This window comes from Rhineura floridana, chromosome 3, assembly GCF_030035675.1.
Source record: "Rhineura floridana isolate rRhiFlo1 chromosome 3, rRhiFlo1.hap2, whole genome shotgun sequence".
Taxonomy (NCBI): domain Eukaryota; kingdom Metazoa; phylum Chordata; class Lepidosauria; order Squamata; family Rhineuridae; genus Rhineura; species Rhineura floridana.
Window position 1 is genome coordinate 22625881 of NC_084482.1, and position 20621 is coordinate 22646501.

Here is a 20621-nt window from a genome sequence, read left to right on the forward strand (position 1 = left end):
TGTAGCTGCACTTTTTGAGCTATAGAGGCAGGATAGGAAGGTGGCGGATTGGAAAAGGGGCATGTGCTGACCATGCATCTACTCGTTTGCAGGCAGTTTCTTCTCAACTCAAGTAGTTCAGTCTTCAGACAGATTTGTTTGTTTCAAACCATTGGTCATCACAAAAAATGCAGACAGTATAGAAGCACATTTTAGCAAAGGCGATCCCCAGCACATGGGACCCCATGTTATACAATGAAATTGTGTCTGCTCTGTCGGGCTGCTAAGGCAAACATAAAAAACTTATACGTAGTGAATTTATCCCCATCCATCAACAAATAATAGGGGGGAAATCTGTTATTCAAAAAGGAAACACTTTGGATAATACCTTTTGAGAAATCTATCCTTAGGAGAATTATACAGGGAGCAATACAGGATATAATGAATGGTATTTTCCACCTCTCCCTGGCTGCATACACACATGGCAATTTGCAGGCATTCTGGCATATCTGCAGGTATGTCTACCATCCAAATATGCTGTGGCCGTGCTTAGAAATCTCAAAGCTGTAAATGCCTTCCTCGGTGTATCAACCGGTAATTCAGAAAACTAATCTGGAAACCATAATCAGATTTCACAGAATAATAAAATGGTGAGGAGAACATTTTTTGGGGCAACCTCATATCTGGCATATGTTATAATATTAACCAATACAGAAACAAGGCAGTGTAAGCTCTGAAAAGTATGAACAGCAAACAGCACACAAAAGTTAATATATTGGGGGGGGGAATTCTCCTTGGATTTGTGGTTGACCTTGCAGGCTTTATCCCAAACGAAGCCCATGAAATTGGAGGAGGGGGATTTAATGCCAAAGGAGATGTTCTTCAGGTAAACGGCCCAAGGTTCAGTTAGTCTTGGGCTTCTTCAGACAGGAGGCTCTTGGGTAGCAGGACTCAGAAAGGCCCCTATCTGAGACCTTGGAGAGTTCCTGCCAGATGGAATAGACTGTTATAGTTCCCAAAGAGAGAGATTAAATAATTAAAGGCTCGTATGAACCCAGAGTACTTTAAAGGAGGCTGCCCGCTGCATCTCTGCATGACTTACTTTCTACCCAGGAGACATACTCAGAACAGTGACTTACAAGAGGTAAGGCAGCTCTGTCTATCCTTTAGATAATGTTATGCTTGCCATGCTCAGCATGATGGGCGACAAGCTGCCCTCCCAACTTTGAAGATGCAGAGGTGGGTAGGGATCCTCCCCCCAGCTACATAGCATTCCCCACCCCTTTCCCATCTCCAAAGCTGGGAGAAGGAAACATGATCCCAGCCTCTGTTTCCCATGGAAAAATAGGGCAAGGCAGGGTGCTCCTGGAGCCAGTGCCTGCCCACTCCCTGGCTCTCTTTCTCACAGAACACCGAGACAGAAGGGGTTCCTGCAGCTGCTGCTGGTGGGTCTCTGAGCCCCTTCAAGGAGCATGGGCTTGAAGCTGGGATGCTCTTCTGTCTTTCCCATAGGAATGGTTGTGGGAGATTCTTTGCTGTTGGACAGAGGCACTTGCCCCCTTCTAGTTGGCTGTAAGGAGAAACCTGATGACCACAGGCTTTTGGCTAGGCCAGCAAGGCCCACCTAATCGTAGTCCCTTTTAGAGCAACTTTCCCCAACTAGGTGCCCTCCAGGTGGTATTGGACTCCAGCTCCCATGAGCCCCAGCCAGCATGGCCAGTAGTGAGGGATGATGGGAGTTGTAGCCCAACAACACGAAGGTGGAGGGCATTAGCACCCACCGAACACAAGAAATTATCTATTTGCAACACTAGCTTTGTAGGACCAGTTCTGAGCAGATGTGTGTGCTGCAGCTGCTGTTTCATCTTGACCTTTCTTGCCCTTTTCATGATAAAATGCACTTTTGCTACTTGGGAGGGAGGGAAGTGTAATCTTGTCGTCTTCTCCTTGTATCACTCTGCCCTAAATGCAGTTTCCTCTCCTCATACCTGGGCCTACCTTGTGAAAACCTAGTTTTTGAAATGTGTCAAATTTCTATTTGCAGTACGAGGTCTGTAAAAATGAAAGTTTTGCTCAAGCTTCCTTGTTTAAGCCAAACAATGCGACGCTGGACGTGGATATCTATAAAGGGGTGAGTAAGTCTTTCAGAGGCACTATACATTTTGCCTTAGGACCATCTCTTACCATTTCAAGTGCCCCCTGCCCCCAGCATACCGGGACTTCTCTCCTCTGTGCCCCCAGCATACCGTCAAAATCTGTTCTAGAGGTTTGAGGGGACCCTCTAGAGCGGATGCTGGGGGGAAAGGAGGAGGGGGAGGGAAAATCCCATTGTGCTAGCAGAAATCTGTTCTGCTTGCGCAATGGCAGCATTGGATACAACCTTTAGAAACTTGAAATTTTAGTCCTTGTGGATGCAGAACTTGAAAAATGTAATGGCAAAAAAATGTTATACCAAACACTGTACTATTTAGCTTCTATGGTGCTTAGATTCTTTTCTGCTTAAAGGTGGGGGGGAGGAGAAATGTTTTATCTACTTTTGATATTATTATTTTCAAAACAGCAGTAATAAATACAATTCCAACAAGAATGCTGGCTAAAAGTCCAAATTAAAAACCCTCGTAATCTGTCTCTGAAAAACCCTGATATATATACACTTGTAAAACTTCATTTTGAGGACAACAATGTTTGATGCCTAAAAGCCTTCCTAAAAATAAAGTTTTTTTAAAAAAAAACTAGCTTCCAGAAGGCTGTTAAAGAGGGGCCATCCCAGGTCTTAGGGGACCTAAAGGAGTTCACCCTGACCCCCCCTCCAAAAAAAACCCCCAAACTGGAGATGGGTTCTATTTGGCATTAGGACAACAATCCACATACCATCTGTAAAAATAAAAACAAAATCTGCAACAAAAGTGGCTCCAGATTATCAGCAGCTGTTTTTTCTCTGGATTAAGCCAGGAAGGACAAGAGAGGAAACACTAATACTAGATGAGTTTGGGTGTCCTTGCCACATTATTGGCTGTAATGTTCTGGAAAAGACCACAGGGAGGCTCCTTCATTCCTGCTTCCACCCAAAGGAATCACGCAAGCCCATTGTTCTTGGGGAAGGGAAGGAAAACTTAATAACTTTACTGTCCTTTGGCATTGCTGTATTTATGAAAAAGCATATATGTGTGCCTTGGCTTTCAGGTTCTGTTGAGTCTGATCTAAAATCTATAGTGATTTTACAAAAAATGCCCTCTATCATTAGATCACACACCTGGTAGGTCTAAATTTGGGTCTCGTTTGCCCTTCTCCCACTGAATTTTATTTTATATAACATTGACAGGAATCCTTCTGTATTCTAGGGTGTTATTCTTGGTTGTTACTTTGGTCCTGCTGCTCTCTACATCTGGGCAATTGGGATTCTTGCCGCAGGTCAGAGTTCGACAATGACTGGAACTTACTCTGGACAGTTTGTCATGGAGGTATTTTATCTCTCTTCAACCATGTTTGCTTACACTTGTCAGTGGGCTCCTTTCTCCCTACCGAGTCCATGCAATCCCGGTGAAAGATGTGATAGTGGAGATATCAATTCAAATGGCTCAATGACTTGTGGATATTTTGCTTTCTGGAGTGTGGGAGCAGTGCTGCATCAATGCTCACCTGTAAGAGAAAAACTGCATGCAATAAGGATGCTGTGTAGCATCTTCCAAAAGAAAACAACTGGGTTTGTTTGAGGATGAAAAACAAAACAAACTCCCCAAACACTGTGTTCATAGAAATCTTTAAATACCACTAACTTTTTAAAAAATCAGACTTTATGCATGGCATTTCATTTGTGATTATGTAAATAAAAATGATTTTAGAAAATTAATTACATAAAAAAACATAATAGTGTTGTTCATGAAAATGAAAGGCATACAAAGGTAATCTGGGGTATCCATCAGGCTCCTGAGAGATCCCTGACTTCTGTTACTTAGCTCCCATGCCTGCTTCTCCTTTGCTACTCTTTAACAATCCCAAATCCTAGGGGAAATAATCTGACCTTTGGAGAGTTTAAATGGTTAAATCAGGCACATGCATGTTTTCCGTTAATCTAAATACAGTGATTGTGTATTTTGGTTGGGACAAGTCAGAGGTCCTCTAACATTCCTTATTGGAAGATGAAATCATTGAGTGAACGGTCAAGCTGCAATTTGAGTATCAGTGCAGTGTCAGTGAATCCATCAGATTATTGAATGCCCCAGCTTTCATTTTTAAACAGCAAGGCAGGTTTCTAGCACTCACTTGAAGGAAATCTGTCAAAAGTGAGTCCAATGTTTATACAAAGGGATCTGAGTGTGATTGTCAATGGAGAGAGGGCAGGATTATTTGCTGACTGTCTCCATGAACTCGAGTCTGCCTTTCCCTTGCCCCATATTTATTGCCTATAAAAAAATGAATCTCATCTATTAGTTTGTATTATTTAGCAATTGCATCAGATTACGTAGCCCAGCACAAGTAGTGCATGTAGAATAAATTATTCATTCACCCACATGGTGGGTTAACATCTTAGTCCTGCTCCTGTTCATAGTTATGTGGCAGTAATCACTTCAGGTCAACACATCCTGTTTTAATGTATTTACCAGATTCGTAAGACTCAGGTTTTCAGCTGGATTCAAGGTTTCTTGCAACTAGGGGAATATCACTGCCACATGTGCTCATATCCCACCCTACAAAGTTTGCCACCACTATTTTGTTGCTTGATGATGTTTGAGCAACACTGGATCCCTCATTTTAATTCGCTTCCCCTCCCTGTTTGCTTATTTCAGGGGTTCCTCAATCTGAAGTGGTCACGCTTTGCTCGAGTGGTTTTGACCCGCTCCATAGCCATCACGCCAACGCTTCTGGTAGCCATTTTCCAAGATACGGAACACCTGACTGGCATGAATGACTTTCTCAACGTTCTTATGAGTTTACAGGTGAGGGCCCTGATGAGGCCTAGGATTGTCCTAAAGAATAGTTAAGGGATTGCATTTGCTGGCAAACAATGACATGCGCCCCATCAGAGTTTTGGAAGAAAAGACAGAATCCAAGTAAGCGATCCAATAAAAGGAAGTTCAGCAGCAAGTCTACATATGCTGAGTCAGTTTAACAGTATAGGGTCCATCTGTTTCTTATGCAGAAATGAGGAATGAACAGAGAATAAGACCTGTGAAATGCAACTTCATGTATATGATAAAGGGAACAAGGCATCCTGAGTGGGCACCTCATAGAATCATAGACTAGGTATATGTGGGTGGGTGGGTAGTTCTTGAAGGGCCATCTAATCCCATTTCCTGCTTCATGCAGGAAAGCCAAAGTTAGAATGCCCCCAACAGATGGCAGTCCAGCCTCTGCTTGATAGCAGTGGTGGCTGGTGGCTTCATGTCGATGGTACAGTGGAATCCACTCTGGATTTTAGTCTGAACGTTCAAGGAGCTGTCAAAGGTGTTGAAGCTTGATAAGACCTCCAGCAAGGGAGAGCTCACCACTCCTGCTAGGTAATTTGTGCCATTGTCAAACTACTCTTACCGTTCCTCCTAATGTTCAACCAAAATCTGCTCTCCTGTAAATTAAAGTCCTTTAGATTTTGAGCTTCATGCTGCTGCTTTTTGGCTTTGCTTCTGTTGGAATTCCCCATTGACTTGACCTTCTTGTAGTCAGAACCACACTGTGGCTATAATGCAGGTCTGGGGGAAAACTTTGGCCATTCAGATGTTGCTGAGCTACAACTCCCATCATCGCTGGCCTTGGGCCACACTTGTTGGGGCTGATGGGAGTTGTAGTTCAGCAACATCTGGAGGGCCAGAGGTGCTCTAATTGGTCAAATCACCAGAGTCTGACAGTGTTAAACCTACTGTATAATTAAACAGCAAAGGAATTGGGCTGTGTGTTTTTCCCCACATGGTGCATTGGCCATCCATTATAACCCATTATATCTTGCATTTGTCACCATTTTGTCTGAATTCAGTCATCAGTTTTCTGTGCTTGCAACACTGGCTTCTGTTTCATCTGGTAGAAGATGCTGGATTTAGTCCTGAAAAGCTTTCAGGCAGGGAGAATGTGGGTGTTTAATTAACTTTCAGCCATTGCAAATCCATCATCTTTTCACATAAAACACCAAAGTAAGAGAATCCTTTCTTGAGCATAATCCCTTTTTTCCTTTCTTTCCAGCTTCCTTTTGCTTTAATCCCAGTCCTCACATTCACAAGTTTGCGTCCTGTGATGAATGACTTTGCAAATGGCCTGTAAGTATGAAGAATTGCATACACTTTACATCCTTGAGTGATTTGAGGATGATCAAAATCTGGAATGTATAATATTGCTTCTCAAAACAGTTGTTTCTTGGCCAAACCACGTTAAAGCTCAGCACCTACACACACGCACGCACACATCAATTTCCCATCCCATACAGTGGGTGCAGTTTCATAGCACATCGAGGCTACATTTTATTTCTTTGAAGGCAAGTTCTTCGCATGGCCACGGGGCTGTGTGCATGCACATAATATCGCCCCCTTCTGAAAACAGAAAACAGTTTAAAACAAATTACAGTTACAGGAATAGGGTCACCATTATAGGCATGACTACTGGAACCTATGTATTTGTAGCTATTCTCTGAAAGCCTGGGCCATGTGATCATTTTAGTTTGCAGTGCCCATGGGTAAAGTCTCCCTGCGTGTTTAGCCAGGCTGTTGTGTGCAACTGCTACTGCCACAGGTAAAATTCAGTGTTTGGCTTATCACCATAAATACTCTAAAAAGCAGTACATGCAATAACTTGCCAACTGCTGAACCTTGCACGTTGCAGTAGCATTCATGTGACAGACTGGCCATAGGCTGAAAACTGACACGTGCAGATTTTTTTTTTAATCTTGCACAAATAGACCCTTAGTGTTACTGAAATAGGTGGGAACAAAGCTGTAGTCAGAATGCCATTTCTAGAAACTGGTTTCACACATCTGCATAAATAAATACAGGGAGCTCTGATTTTCAATAATTGATATGCATAACTTCTTATTTGTAAAGTGGAATGTAAGCTATGTTTCAATTTGTTCTTTTAATATATATATATAAAGTAGACCTAAATGAATAAACATAGGGAGCTCCTTGTTACATGAACTTTGCTTGCATTTTGCTAAAATTGTTAGTCTCTCTGTTGTACTTCCTCACCTGAATCTAGGGGTAGTAAGATTCATTAATTGCACCAGTGAATGTGTGGGAAAACCTGCCACCTTGTGCAAGAAAACAATTTTATGTTTCTTATAGTACACATGAAAGCACTTCTGCTCACTTTTCCACAGAAATGTTGCGTCAGTTTCCCACCGCGTGCACTTCAGGGTTTTATCCCGTAGCTTTCTGGGTGGTTGGTTAGATGGTTTCTATAAATGTCGCATGAGTTTATTCTTGTAAGCCTCGAGACGCGTATTACACCTATTGCATTCTACTTCTTAGCCTTTCGGTATAAGTTATTCCCAATCCACTATAATACTGTTTCTTAATTTGGCTTCTAGGGGCTGGAAGATCGCTGGAGGACTTCTCATTCTTATTATCTGTGTTATTAACATGTACTTTGTGGTGATCTATGTAACTGCCCTGAGACAAGTGGTATTGTATGTGATTGCTTCAATTCTCAGCATTGTCTACCTAGCCTTTGTGGCATATTTGGTAAGTTAATGATGGGTTTATATGTCTTTCCTTTTTTTCCTTTTGAAGGAATTCTACCTTATTAGCAAGTGTGACTTTTCTTCTTTTTTTGAGGGGGGGGGAGTTGTTGGGGTTTTTTTGGACTGTGATCTTTAATGGGTCATATTTTTCCATACTTTAGCCAGTTGACTTTTTTCTCCTCTTGCCACTCACCGCACCGTACTTGTCTCATTTTCTCCTAACAAATAATCTTATCTAAAGAAAATCAGATGGAAAGCCCAGTAGGTTAGAAGGGTATTTATCAGGCTGCATGATAATACTCTAACTTATTTAGAAAACAGTGGGTGTATTTCCAGAAACAGCTATTCTTCCTGGTGCAATGCAGTGTCCCCCCTCCTTCACACACAAAAGGCCAGTTTCCCAGCACTCTGTAAAGTGATCAAGAATTAAAAATCAGGATCTGGCTATGGAAAAGAAGAGGGTCTATGCAGATACCGCCAAACTCAGCTTTGACTGGCTCCTGCAAGGTTTTATAAAACATATTTACACTGGTGGCAGTTTTGCAGGGGAGAGAGCCTCCCCTCCTGCCTCAGACACTGGTGTCTCCAATCATAAGGAACAGCTTTAGCCCCCAACTGTTTCAGAATGTACTCCTTTAACTTTCTCCAATATAAGTGAATGGATCCCATTCAGTGTTGTGTGAAAGAAGTAAAATCATGATGCAGGCTGGCTTGGCTCTCATTGGCATGTGCAAAGTGTGTGTTTAAGCACAGCTGGCATTGCATCCCTCGAAGGGCCCTTGCGAATCCAATTCCTCCATTTGCACCTTTTCTCATACAATTTTTGCTACTGACAGCCCTAAAAAGTTTGGACTCAAGGGTGATCTATGTGACGCCCTTCCCCGGCTCTCCCTGTCAGGTTCCTACCTGCTTGTGGCTACTACCTTTCACTAGGCACCACCAGGGACTCCACCAGTCCGGACTGTCCTTTTTATGGTTTCTCTCTCCGCTCTAGCACAGATCTCACTGAATCCCCCTGCTAGGCAGCACCACCAGTCACGTCCTATAACCAGTGTTCCCAGAGACTTTGCCTGAGCCTCTCTCTATCTGGTTACTTTTGTGACTGCGTGCTTATGCTGTTCCCAACCCCTTTGTATCTATATAGATAACTCATATAACTCTGGGTTGCGCTGGATACTTGTAATGTTATTATTCTCCTCTTCACCGCTGCCACCATTCGTTACTGTTTCCCTTCAGCCTTGGTAATTACCTTGCCCTCCCTTCTGGTCTGTGAAAACCCCAGCCAAGGATCAGGCCTTCGGTAAACCAAAATAGTATTTATTAAATATCAGAAATAACAAGATTACTTTTATAATGGTACATAAGCATATGGTTTCATCTATTCCTGTGATACTTGACTTATTATTAACTAGAACTCCAATTCCCTCTTTCTCCACACTCTCCTAACATCCACTACCAAACACCTTCTTTCTCTCACATTCACCAACTAACTTCCACCACCACCACCCAATTCAACTGTCATTCTTCCATTTATACTCTCAGCCATTCAAACGCTCAGCCAATCATCCAGCATTCTGCTGCTCATCTACTCCCCCCTCCTCTTTCACTCCACTTACCATATATCTTCTATACAAACAGCACTTACCATATTTACATTAATAGAGGAACATCACATTTCTCCCCCCCCCTTTAAAAATAACGGCAAAGTATTATTCCTGCTCTAGGATTCATACGTCGCGTTAACAATAAAACCAAGTCTTTATGGGGAAAATGTCCTTTTTTTTTCCTCCGTCTGCGTCATGTCACTGCAGTCCCGACCACCTGCCTTGAAAGTCCATCGGCCAATACATTGTCCTTGCCTTTTATGAACTTGAAGTCCACTTGATAGTCTTGTAGAGCCCAGGACCACCTCTGCAGCATAGTGTTATGATTTTTCATAGTCTGTAACCATAACAAGGCCCAGTGATCCGTCGTCACTGTAAATCTTCGTCCCCACACGTATGGGCGCAACTTGCTCAGTCCCCACACGACCGCTAGGCACTCCTTTTAGACTGACGAATAATTCTTCTCCCTCGATGTCAGCTTGCGACTAAGATACGCCACTGGATGTCTGGTGCCTCCTCTCTCCTGCAGCAAAACGACTCCCAGCGCGAGGTCCGAAGCATCCGTAGCCACGATGAATGGTTGCTCATAATCTGGTGCTATTAATATAGGTCCTTGGCACAAGGCTTGCTTCAGAAGATCAAAAGCCTTTTGACATTCATCCGTCCATACCACACGCTCAGCACACTTTTTCTTTGTCAGCTCATGCAAGGGGGTTGCGATTTCCCCAAAATCTTTCACAAACTTTTGGTAAAAACCAGCCACACCTAAAAATGCCCTAACTTGTTTCTTAGTTAAGGGGATAGGCCACGATTGTATTGCCTCAACTTTGCTCCATAAGGGGGTTATTTTCCCACTCCCCACCTTATGTCCTAAATAGATTACTTCATTCAACCCAAACTGGCATTTTGTAGCTTTTATAGTTAGCCCTGCTTTCCTTAATGCCTCTAATACTGCCATCAGGTGTTGGACATGCTCAGGCACCGACTTGCTGAAAATGGCCACGTCATCGATATAGGCCACTGCAAAATCTGACATGCCTCGCAACACAGTATTAATTAGTCTCTGAAAAGAACTTGGTGAGTTCCTTAGTCCCATGGGTAAAGTCACAAACTCATATAACCCATCTGGTGTACTGAAGGCAGTTTTGGCTCTGGATTGCTCGTCTAGTTCCATCTGCCAAAATCCTTTACAGAGATCTATCGTAGAGATAATGGTTGCTGCCCCCAATAACTCTAACATTGCGTCCACCCTAGGCATAGGATGTTGGGCTGGTGACCAGTAGGCATTACTGTCTCTAGTAGTTTTCCATGAAGCCTGCAAGTGTGAAGACGTAACTGTGGTTAAGGGGGAGTTATGTCTATGATCTGTCTGGGAACGGTCGGCCAGGGCCATTGCTATGGTAGCCATCTGATAACAGCTGGGAAAGTTGTAACAGAGTCTATGTGAGTTGTTGTTCTTCTGAATTATGCCTCTGAGCTGAGAGGCTGTCTTTTGTGTTTATCTATGGAGAGAGATGTACCAGAAGGGGGGGTGACTGAAGAATCTCTACATGTATTTACTCTTAAGCCTATGGCCTTAATGTCTTACAATAAAGACTCTTAACATGCTCTGAAGAAGTTTCTTGCTCAACTTAACTCCAACGTAATGTATGCTGTTTAAAACAACAACGCACACAAGCCAACACATCTGGGACAGTAATTTTATTGATTAAACGATAATCAATACAAAATCTTGTGGTTCCATCTTTTTTCGGAACCAGCACAATACTTGAGGCCCAGGGACTGATGGATTCCCTGATCACTCCTAGTTCCAGCATGTCTTCCACCTCCTTTTTAATTTCACTCAAAACTTTCCCATTCACACGGTACGGAACAGATCTGATTGGGGCATGATTTACAGTATCAATGGAATGTCTGGCTATACTGGTTCGGCCAGGTTTATTGCTAAAGAGATCTCCATAATTTTTCAAAACTCTCAGAATCTCTTCCTTTACTTCTTCCTTCACCTCCTCCGACCATTCCAATTGATCTACCCCTCCTTTGGCTTTGCTTTCCTGTACCAAATCTGGAAGTTCAGGCCCACTTCCCTCAGGGAATAAGGTAACTTGCAACACCTTTGCATCTCTGGTATGATAAGGTTTCAACATATTTACATGAACCACTTTGTGTTTTTTTAATTGGTCTGTGGTTATTACATACGTCACTGTGTCAAGCTTTTCCCTTATGGTATATGGTCCCTCCCAGTTGGCCTGTAATTTATCGTGTTTCCTGGGCATGAATGCCATAACCATATCTCCCACATCATACACACGTTCCCTGGCTGTTCTGTCATACCAGTAACTTTGCTTCTGCTGAGCTTGACTCAAATTCTTTTGCACAACTTCCATCATTTGTTTCACTGGTTCACATTCATTCTCTCTCTCAGCAGGCATCCACAGTCTATATAAAATCCCATTCTCACACACAATTTGATTCCTCAGTTTGTCCGTAAAGGGAATCTTTTGTGTAAGGGCTTGGTCCTTCATTTGCTTCAAACTTGTATCCCTATTCAGCTCTTCCCTGAACTGCTCTGCCTCTTCACTAGAGACCATTTGATACAAGTTGTCTCTTTCAGCAGGCCTTCCAGGGGTTGCTATGGCGACCTTAGGGTCGATAACAGGTTCTACCCTGTTTTCCTCAGCCTCTTTTAACATGGCTTCTGTTTCTTTGCCAAGTTGTCATCTGGTCACCACATATATTTTTCCTTGTGCCCCCATTACATCTCTTCCCAGTATCACTGGTTCTTCTTGTTGGGCATTAATACCTACTTTATATTTTTCCTCCCTACTTCTCCACTTTATTCTTATTAGGGCCATGGGTATGCTTTCTGGTTCACCCCTCACTCCTTGGATAGTCACCGTTTCCTGAGGTAATATTTCCTCAGATTTTATTAAATCTGGCCTCAGTAACGGCTGAGCGGCACCAGTATCAACCAGTGCCCAATAATTTGCCCCTTGCACACTCACTTTTTCTCTTAGACTCGAATCAAAGTCTTTTACTTCTGTCCAGTTTATCTGGCAGAACTGAACCTTTTTCGTTTCCAGCTCTTTTGGTTCTGTTTTCACTGCCCTTCCCTGAGCAGGATTACCATTGGGGTTGGCAACCTCACATTGAAAACGTAGGTGCCCCGGTCTACCACATTTATAGCATAATTTCTCATCCATTTTAGGGTACACAGATCCACTCTGGGGTGTCGTGTGCCCTTCAGATTTTATTGGAGGACTCACTCGCTGTGGTACTACATCCTTTCTGCCAGCATTATATGGTCTGGGTTTAAACTCTCTTGATGTTTTCCCCATCCAGCCAGTTCTATTGGAGGCAAAGTGATCCGCCATCTCTGCGGCCTCCTGTACCGATGTAGGGGAACGGTCTTTGACAAGGAGCCTTATTTCTGGTGGTAACTGATGGAATTATTGATCCAGTATCATGAGGCATTTCACCTCTTCCACTGACTGAGCTTTGGCACTACTCATCCACTTTCCAAATATATCCATCAACTTTGCTCCCAGTTCAACAAAAGACCTCCCTGCTTGGATCTGACAGTTTCGGAATAACTTTCTAAAATAGTCAGGTCCCAGTCTGAATCTTTTGTATACTGCCTCTTTAAACTCGGCATATGTGACGGGCCTGTCTGAGGGGAAATATTGGTATACCTCTGCCAATTCCCCTTTGATCAGATTTGATAAATATTGCATATATTTATCCCCTCCGGTAGCCCCCACATCTGAGCTGCCTTTTCGAAGGTGTTGAGGTAAATCTGTGGGTCTTGTCCAGGTTCAAACATCGCAAAATCTTTTGGTGTAACCTTTATTTTGGTTTCATTTCTGTCCTTTCTTGTTTCATCAGAATGAAACTTCTCTCTTTCAAATTTTAACTTTTCCACCTGTATCTCAGCATCCAATGCTCGCTTCTCTCTCTCCTCAAACCCCATTTTCATCCTTTCAGTATCTCAGGGAGCCTTTTTGGCTGAAGAGTGGGGTACAAATACAATAAATAAATAAAATAATAAATAAATAAAATTTCCAATTCCCGCTGTTTTTCCTTCTCTGCACCTTCCATCCTCAATCTCTGTTTCCAACTCCCGCTGTTTTTCTTTCTCATCAGCCTCCCTCCTCACTCTCTCAGTTTCCAACTTTAACTTCTCTCTCAAATACTCTATATAAGCGAGATTGCTTGAGTATCCTTCTGGGGTCTCTTCCCTAACAGGTTGTTTTTGCTGAACAGATGTGAATGCTATCAGTGCTACTCGCAATTCATTTACCCCTTTACCCTCGTGAGGTAAATTGAATGTTATGCGCTTCTCCACCAGCTCCTCTCTTTTCATTTTTATATATTCAGCCATGTTGTTTGAGTTCACTCACTCTTTGCCACACACTCTTTGCCACACACTCTCACAAGTAATCTTTATTTGTTATTTCTTTTTGCCACACCACTTTTAGGGACTCTCTTTTGTTCGTATCCCACCACTACAGCCACCACATGTGACGCCCTTCCCCAGCTCTCCCTGTCAGGTTCCTACCTGCTTGTGGCTACTACCTTTCACTAGGCACCACCAGGGACTCCACCAGTCCGGGCTGTCCTTTTTATGGTTTCTCTCTCCGCTCTAGCACAGATCTCACTAGATCCCCCTGCTAGGCAGCACCACCAGTCACATCCTATAACCAATGTTCCCAGAGACTTTGCCTGAGCCTCTCTCTAGCTGGTTACTTTTGTGACTGCGTGCTTATGCTGTTCCCAACCCCCTTGTATCTATATAGATAACTCATATAACTCTGGGTTGCGCTGGATACTTGTAATGTTATTATTCTCCTCTTCACCGCTGCCACCATTCGTTACTGTTTCCCTTCAGCCTTGGTAATTACCTTGCCTTCCCTTCTGGTCTGTGAAAACCCCAGCCAAGGATCAGGCCTTCGGTAAACCAAAATAGTATTTATTAAATATCAGAAATAACAAGATTACTTTTATAATGGTACATAAGCATATGGTTTCATCTATTCCTGTGATACTTGACTTATTATTAACTAGAACTCCAATTCCCTCTTTCTCCACACTCTCCTAACATCCACTACCAAACACCTTCTTTCTCTCACATTCACCAACTAACTTCCAACACCCACATCTCCCACCTCACGACATCCACCCAGATTCAACTGTCATTCTTCCATTTATACTCTCAGCCATTCAAACACTCAGCCAATCATCCAGCATTCTACTGCTCATCTACTCCCCCCTCCTCTTTCACTCCACTTACCATATATCTTCTATACAAACAGCACTTACCATATTTACATTAATACAGGAACATCACAATCTACTTCTCTGTATTCCTTCTGAAATTGTTATGGGCTGGCTGAGAACAGTTTCTTCACTTTTATTTTAGAACTTTAAAGCAAGATTGGGTGCAAGTGTATTTGTGGGGAGGGGGGACGAACTCTAGTCTGTTGCCTTGGCTGGATCAGCCAATTTACTCTAGCAATTGCATTACATTTCCAGGAAAATTTATTTATTTATTTAATTAATTAATTAAGCTTATATACCGCCCGACTAGCGAGTAATTCAGAGTAAAGAAACAGCTTGGCTGCCATTGTCAGCCTGAGGACACAAGGAAATGGAATGCCCTTCCATGTCAGGGCATGCCTAGCTTCTTCCCTGATTATTATTTTTAAACAGGCCTGAAAGACCGGGATGTTTCAGCCTGCTTTTAATTGATGTTGCTTTTATATTTTATTTCCTTTTTTACTATTAATGACATTTGTATCTTGATTTTGAATGTTATTGTAATGTTTTAGTTGTATTTTAACTGACTTTTGGGAGGAAAGTTGTGGACTCTTTTGGGGAGGAAAGGCAGACATAAATTTAATAACTAAAATAATAAACTGTTTTTTAAACTGCCTTGAGAAGGTTTTTAATTTTAAAGTGGTATAAAATATTTTAATTAAATAATAGTGAGCTGAGCTACAGCCACAAGAGTGGCTGTATACTGTAGCCAGCATGGATGTTTTACATTCCACAATGTTAAATTGAAAATACCTCCCATGTCATTCTGATGTTTCCCATAAGCTCATTTTAAAACAAAACCTTACAAAACATATAGCTCTGAACTCAGAAATGCTTGCTTAACAACCGTCTCAATTTTCGTGGCAATACACAAAGCAGTCAGAGAGAATTGAGAGTTCAAAATGTAAAAAGACAGAGAAAAATACCAGACCCCTTTTGGACTTTTTTCTGTCAGAGTTCTCATAATTTGTTGAAATTAATTAAAAATCAGCCATGGTCACAGAGTACCTGTAATCCTATTACTGACCTTGCCCCATACTCTGACCTTCATCTTCTGCAGTTTAAAAGGTTTTAAAATGCCTAGCTGATTTTTAATTAATTTAAGAAATTTAGCGTTGAAGTCAATGATAAGGCTGGGCATGCTCAGTAAGAACCAGCTGTCAGTGTTTTAAAAGCCAGACTCACAGCTGCTTTACATGCCTAATCAGGGGGCCACACCCAAACCAGACCTTTATTTCACTTTAGACGGTCATGGTTTCCCCCAAAGAATCCTGGGAAGTATCGTTTGTGAAGGACACTGAGAGGAGACTCCTATTCCCCTGACAGAGCTCCAATGGTCAGAGTGGTTTAACGATCAGCCGCTCTGACTGAAGCTGTGTGAGGGGAACAGGGCATCTCCTAGCAACTCTCAGCACCCTTCACTAACTACACTTTCTAGGATTCTTTGGGGGAAGCCATAACTGTCCAAAGTGAAATAATGGTCAGGTGTGGATGTGGCCAGAGACAGCTTAGGTTTAAATTTGGGTTGGAGACTATATGTGCCTGCTCTAAAATAAAAAGGTGGGGGAAACCCTGAAAAAGATACTATTCACAGTATTTTCCTTTTGGAAAGAAAAGGGGCTTTCCCTCTGCCCAGCGCCCACCTACTGAAACTCCTCCTCTCCCCCTCCCTCTTCCTCCCTCCCCCTCCCCTTCCTGCCCGCCTTGTCCCCTCTCTGCCCTCTTCGTCCCCTCCCTGCCCTCTTCGTCCCCTCCCTGCCCTCTTCGTCCCCTCCATGCCCCTCCCACAGGTCAGTTTCACCTATCCTAAGCATGATTGCACGAGTAAATTCCAGTGAACTCAATAAGCATGCAGATAATCAGACCTGCCTTTCCCCTCCTTTCTCTCTACTCTCCCTTCCTCCTTCCTCGTCCCCTGCCCACTCCAGTCCCTCCTCCCTCTTCAACTCCTTCCCCCCCCGGTCAGTTTTACCTATCCTAAGCATGATTGCACAGGAGTAAATCCCACTGAACTCAGTAAGCATGCAAATGATCATACCTGCCCTCCTACTCCCCTTCCTCCCCTCTGCCCTTCCTCCTACTCCCATCCCCATCTCCTGTGGTCAGTTTCACCTATCCTAAGCATGATTGCAGGGGAGTAAATCCCACTTAACTCAACAAGCATGCAAATAATCCATTCTCAGCAAACTTGCACAGGATCCCATTTCTTACCTCCCAGATTAAAAAGCAGAGAAATTCACTAATAGGCAAAAAAACTTGTGATTTAAGAATGTACCTATAGCCAACAGATATTTCTATCAAACTTTAAAAAGCAGGGAAATTAGGCAACTTTAGTGAATGCACCAGGGGAGCAGGGGACCTGACCTCATCTCTGAGATATTGTACTGCCCTACAAATTTGTCTAATTGCAAACACAATTTGGCTTGGTCTTTCACAGTCCAGTCCACTTCCTGTGTAGCTTGGAAGAATTTGGTAACATGTGCCTCTGAGCAACACCTGCAGTCAGCCCAAATAACAGAAACAAGACATGTGCTGTCCTGATCTTGTTTTAGCAGGAAGGACGCAACAATATTAAAACAGTTGATATAGTTCAGATAGTCACTTTAAATATGTTTGATTTACTTTGCAATTTTAGTGAAGTTCCTATAGTAAATTTTCTTTTGCTTCTGCTACTGTGAATATGTGAACTACAGCAACACTGTGCAACACCAAAAAAAACCTCCGAAAACTATTGTGGAATAATGGCACTGACTATTCTGCAGAATAGTTTCCAGTGGATATAGGAGTGTCTCAGTTTGCACAAGATAAAACAGTGGAAAGTGAAATATATTCTAGCAAAATTCTAGGTGTGCTCTATGTTTTTAATTGACCATACCCACCTTTCCTTGAGTGTTTTAAACATAGCAGGCTGAAAACATGCATCTTGAGCAGGCCAAGTTTGTTTTTTCCAACAGCTAAAGTCATTGCTTAAGTAGCAGCATATTGTAATCAGTCTGATTTTACATTAAACTGCAGTTTCAACTGTTAATGCACCCAAAATAGAAATAGAACATAACTTCCAGTTTGAAACACAAAAGGCTGTCTTCACCATCATATGATACTGACCAATAAAAAGGCTTTGGAATTAATAAAAATAAATTTGACACAGATTTCTAGGATGAATAATGAAAGAAATATAATTTTCTAGGTTAGATTCTCTGTAGAAACAGTAGTGACACAGGGAAGAAGAAAAGTAAGAACACCAACAAACATACAAAAATGTAATTCTCCATCTTTGGAGATGGCAGGTGTTGCCACCACTCACCATATGCTCAGAGGCACATGTTACCAAATTCTTCCAAGCTACACAGGAAGTGGATTAGACTGTGAAAAACCAACCTAAATTATGTTTGCATTTTGACAAATTTGTAGGGTAGTCCAGTATCTCAGAGAGGAGGTCAGGCGTCCTGCTCTCCTGGTGCATTCACTATAGCCGCCAAATTTCCCTGTTTTTAAAAGTTTGATAGAAATATCTGTTGGTTATAGGTATATTCTTAAACCACAAGGTTTTTTCTTATTAGTGAATATAATTAAATAGTCTATAAAGAATCTAAAACCATACTCAATACAATTAGTCAGCTTTACTAAGCCATTTTTATTGGGGGGGGGGGTTATTTGTTGTAAGCCTCCCTGAGTGGTGCATGGGACCTTATGGTGAATGGTGGGTAAGAAATTGAATGGATAAACAAATTAATATAACAAGAAAATGATGATAGAAGGTCAGGATAATAATATTTATATAAATAAGATGGGAGCGTCCTAAGAACAGATTGCCTTGCTGGATTGGATGACAAAAGGTCATTCTTATCCAGGGTTCTGATTTTTTTACCATGAGTGGCCAGATCTACCTCAGGGAAGGCCACATACATGGTGTAAAAGCTATAATCATCTCCCATTGCTGCTCCTACAATTAATATTCAACAAATACACATGCAGGATGGAGGTTAACAAGAACAACCACAACAGGAAGCCTCACCGACTCCCTTGGAAGACCTGCCTTCTTCATGAGCCACGATATTAACATTTTTTTTTTTTCAATAATTTTTATTCAGATTTTCATAAAACATACAAGACGAAATCATAAAACATTCAAAGACAAAAAACAAAATCAAAAATAGTTAAACAAAAAGAAAAAAAGAAAAAAAAAACAAAAATAAAAAATAAAGAGTAAAATATTGACTTCCCATTTGTCAAAGATCAAATCAGTTATAAGTCTATAATATATAACAATCCTGTCTCTTAAGTCATATTATAAAATCACTTTCCTCCAGTAGTTATCTTACTTAATCATCAAATCTCATAAACATTACTTTATTCTTTCCACAAAAAGTCAAAGAGAGGTTTCAATTCTTTAAGAAATATATCTATCAATTTTTTTTTTCCAGATAAGCATATCGATTAATCCATCTCATTACTAATTATGATAATCTTATTGTCATAACCATAGTCAAAATAAACATTTCAATTAATCCATCACATCAGAATCTGTTAGGTTCAGTAATTTCAGTAGCCATTGTTCTATTATCCCTATTAGTTCCATTTTCCATCTTCCATCTTCAGTAGTCTTGTTAAGTCCAGTAATTTCAGTATCCAATCTTCCATTATCAGTATTCCATAATAATCTTGCTGTCAAAGCCATAGTCATATAGTAAGAGTCTGATGGGAATTACCTCTATCCCAAATATTTTCTTGCCATCCATTCTGAATAGGTTGCTGAAATACTGCTGTAAAATCATATCTCTGTTCTTTTTTTCAAAATACACTGGGTCATCTCTTGAAAGTTTTTCCATTGTCACATGGCTGCAATTAATTCCATAGATTATCTCTATATTGGGCTCCATCACATCATTCCAGTCCAGAAGATTATCCATGCCATTGATAACTTTATCTCTAGAATCTTCATTAATTTCTTCAGAGATAACATTGAGTTCCAAACAATAGATTTTATTTCTAAAGTCCATAGACTCCAAATCTTGTTCCTGTTCCACGTTTGTTCCAATCTCCGGGATCTCCTCTCTCACAGGGACCCCTGTTCCAGTCTCCAGGGTCTCCTCTCTCACAGGGACCCCTGTTCCAGTCTCCAGGGTCTCCTCTCTCACAAGGACCCCTATGTCTTTAATCTCCTGTGTCTCCAAACAATAGATTTTGTTTCTAAAGTCCATAGACTCCAAATCTTTTTCCTGTTCCACGTTTGTTCCAATCTCCGGGGTCTCCTCTCTCACAGGGACCCCTTCCAGGGTCACCTCTCTCACAGGGACCCCTATATCTTTAATCTCCTGCTTCATTTTACTCAATTCAATTTTCAGCTCCTTACAACCCTGTCGCAGGTTTTGTTTCGTTATCTCAATCTCATCCATTATTTTCTGAAACATAGTTATTTCCAGATTCTCAGCCACTTTCTTAATTGCCATTTTAAAAGAAAAATATAGGAAAACCACTTCTTATTTCAGCAACAATTGGGTTAATACTCCAAACTTGGTGACATCACAGTATAAACAGAGCAGACAGCCTTATCTCTCCATGCTTAAGTAAACAAAATGCAGTTCCCAGGATCGAAACAATTAATGGCGGTCGTCAGGAAACAGATTCGTCAAAATAAAATAGACCAAAAAGAGAGTAGTCTCAGACAATATAATATTCTTCAAAATAAAAATCTGGAATAGAAATCCCTCTTCTGTGTATTAACATTTTTAAGTCAAAGAGTCAAAGATGTTTTTAATGTTTTTATTACTTCGGATGCACACCTTAATGTGGTGAGGGGGTTTGAGTGTGTTGAAGAAGCTGAGAACAAAGCTGTGAGGAGTCTTGACCAAGAGGCCAGACTCCTAGCAGGGGCACCCAAGGTGGAATGGTCAAAGCTGAGACACCAGACTAGGATGCATCCAAACTCAGAGGAAGGCAATGGTAAACCACTTCTGAATATCTCTTGCCATGAAAACCCTATGAGCAGAGGATCCAAAATGCAACACGAGATAGTGCTGGAAGATGAGTCTCCCAGGTCAGAAGGCACTCACCAAGCTACT

General features: G+C 41.7%; 1 protein-coding gene across 6 annotated transcripts in view; it reads left to right on the forward strand.

Moving 5' to 3' along the window:
* Positions 1–20621, forward strand: part of SLC11A2 (solute carrier family 11 member 2) — a 92529-nt gene that overhangs the window by 55888 nt on the left and 16020 nt on the right. For all 6 annotated transcript variants that reach the window (XM_061614977.1, XM_061614973.1, XM_061614975.1 and 3 more), the window contains 5 exons: positions 2024–2110; positions 3321–3440; positions 4767–4916; positions 6151–6224; positions 7487–7640. In XM_061614977.1, coding sequence (XP_061470961.1) covers positions 2024–2110; positions 3321–3440; positions 4767–4916; positions 6151–6224; positions 7487–7640 — 585 coding nt within the window. The remainder of the gene's footprint in view (positions 1–2023; positions 2111–3320; positions 3441–4766; positions 4917–6150; positions 6225–7486; positions 7641–20621) is intronic.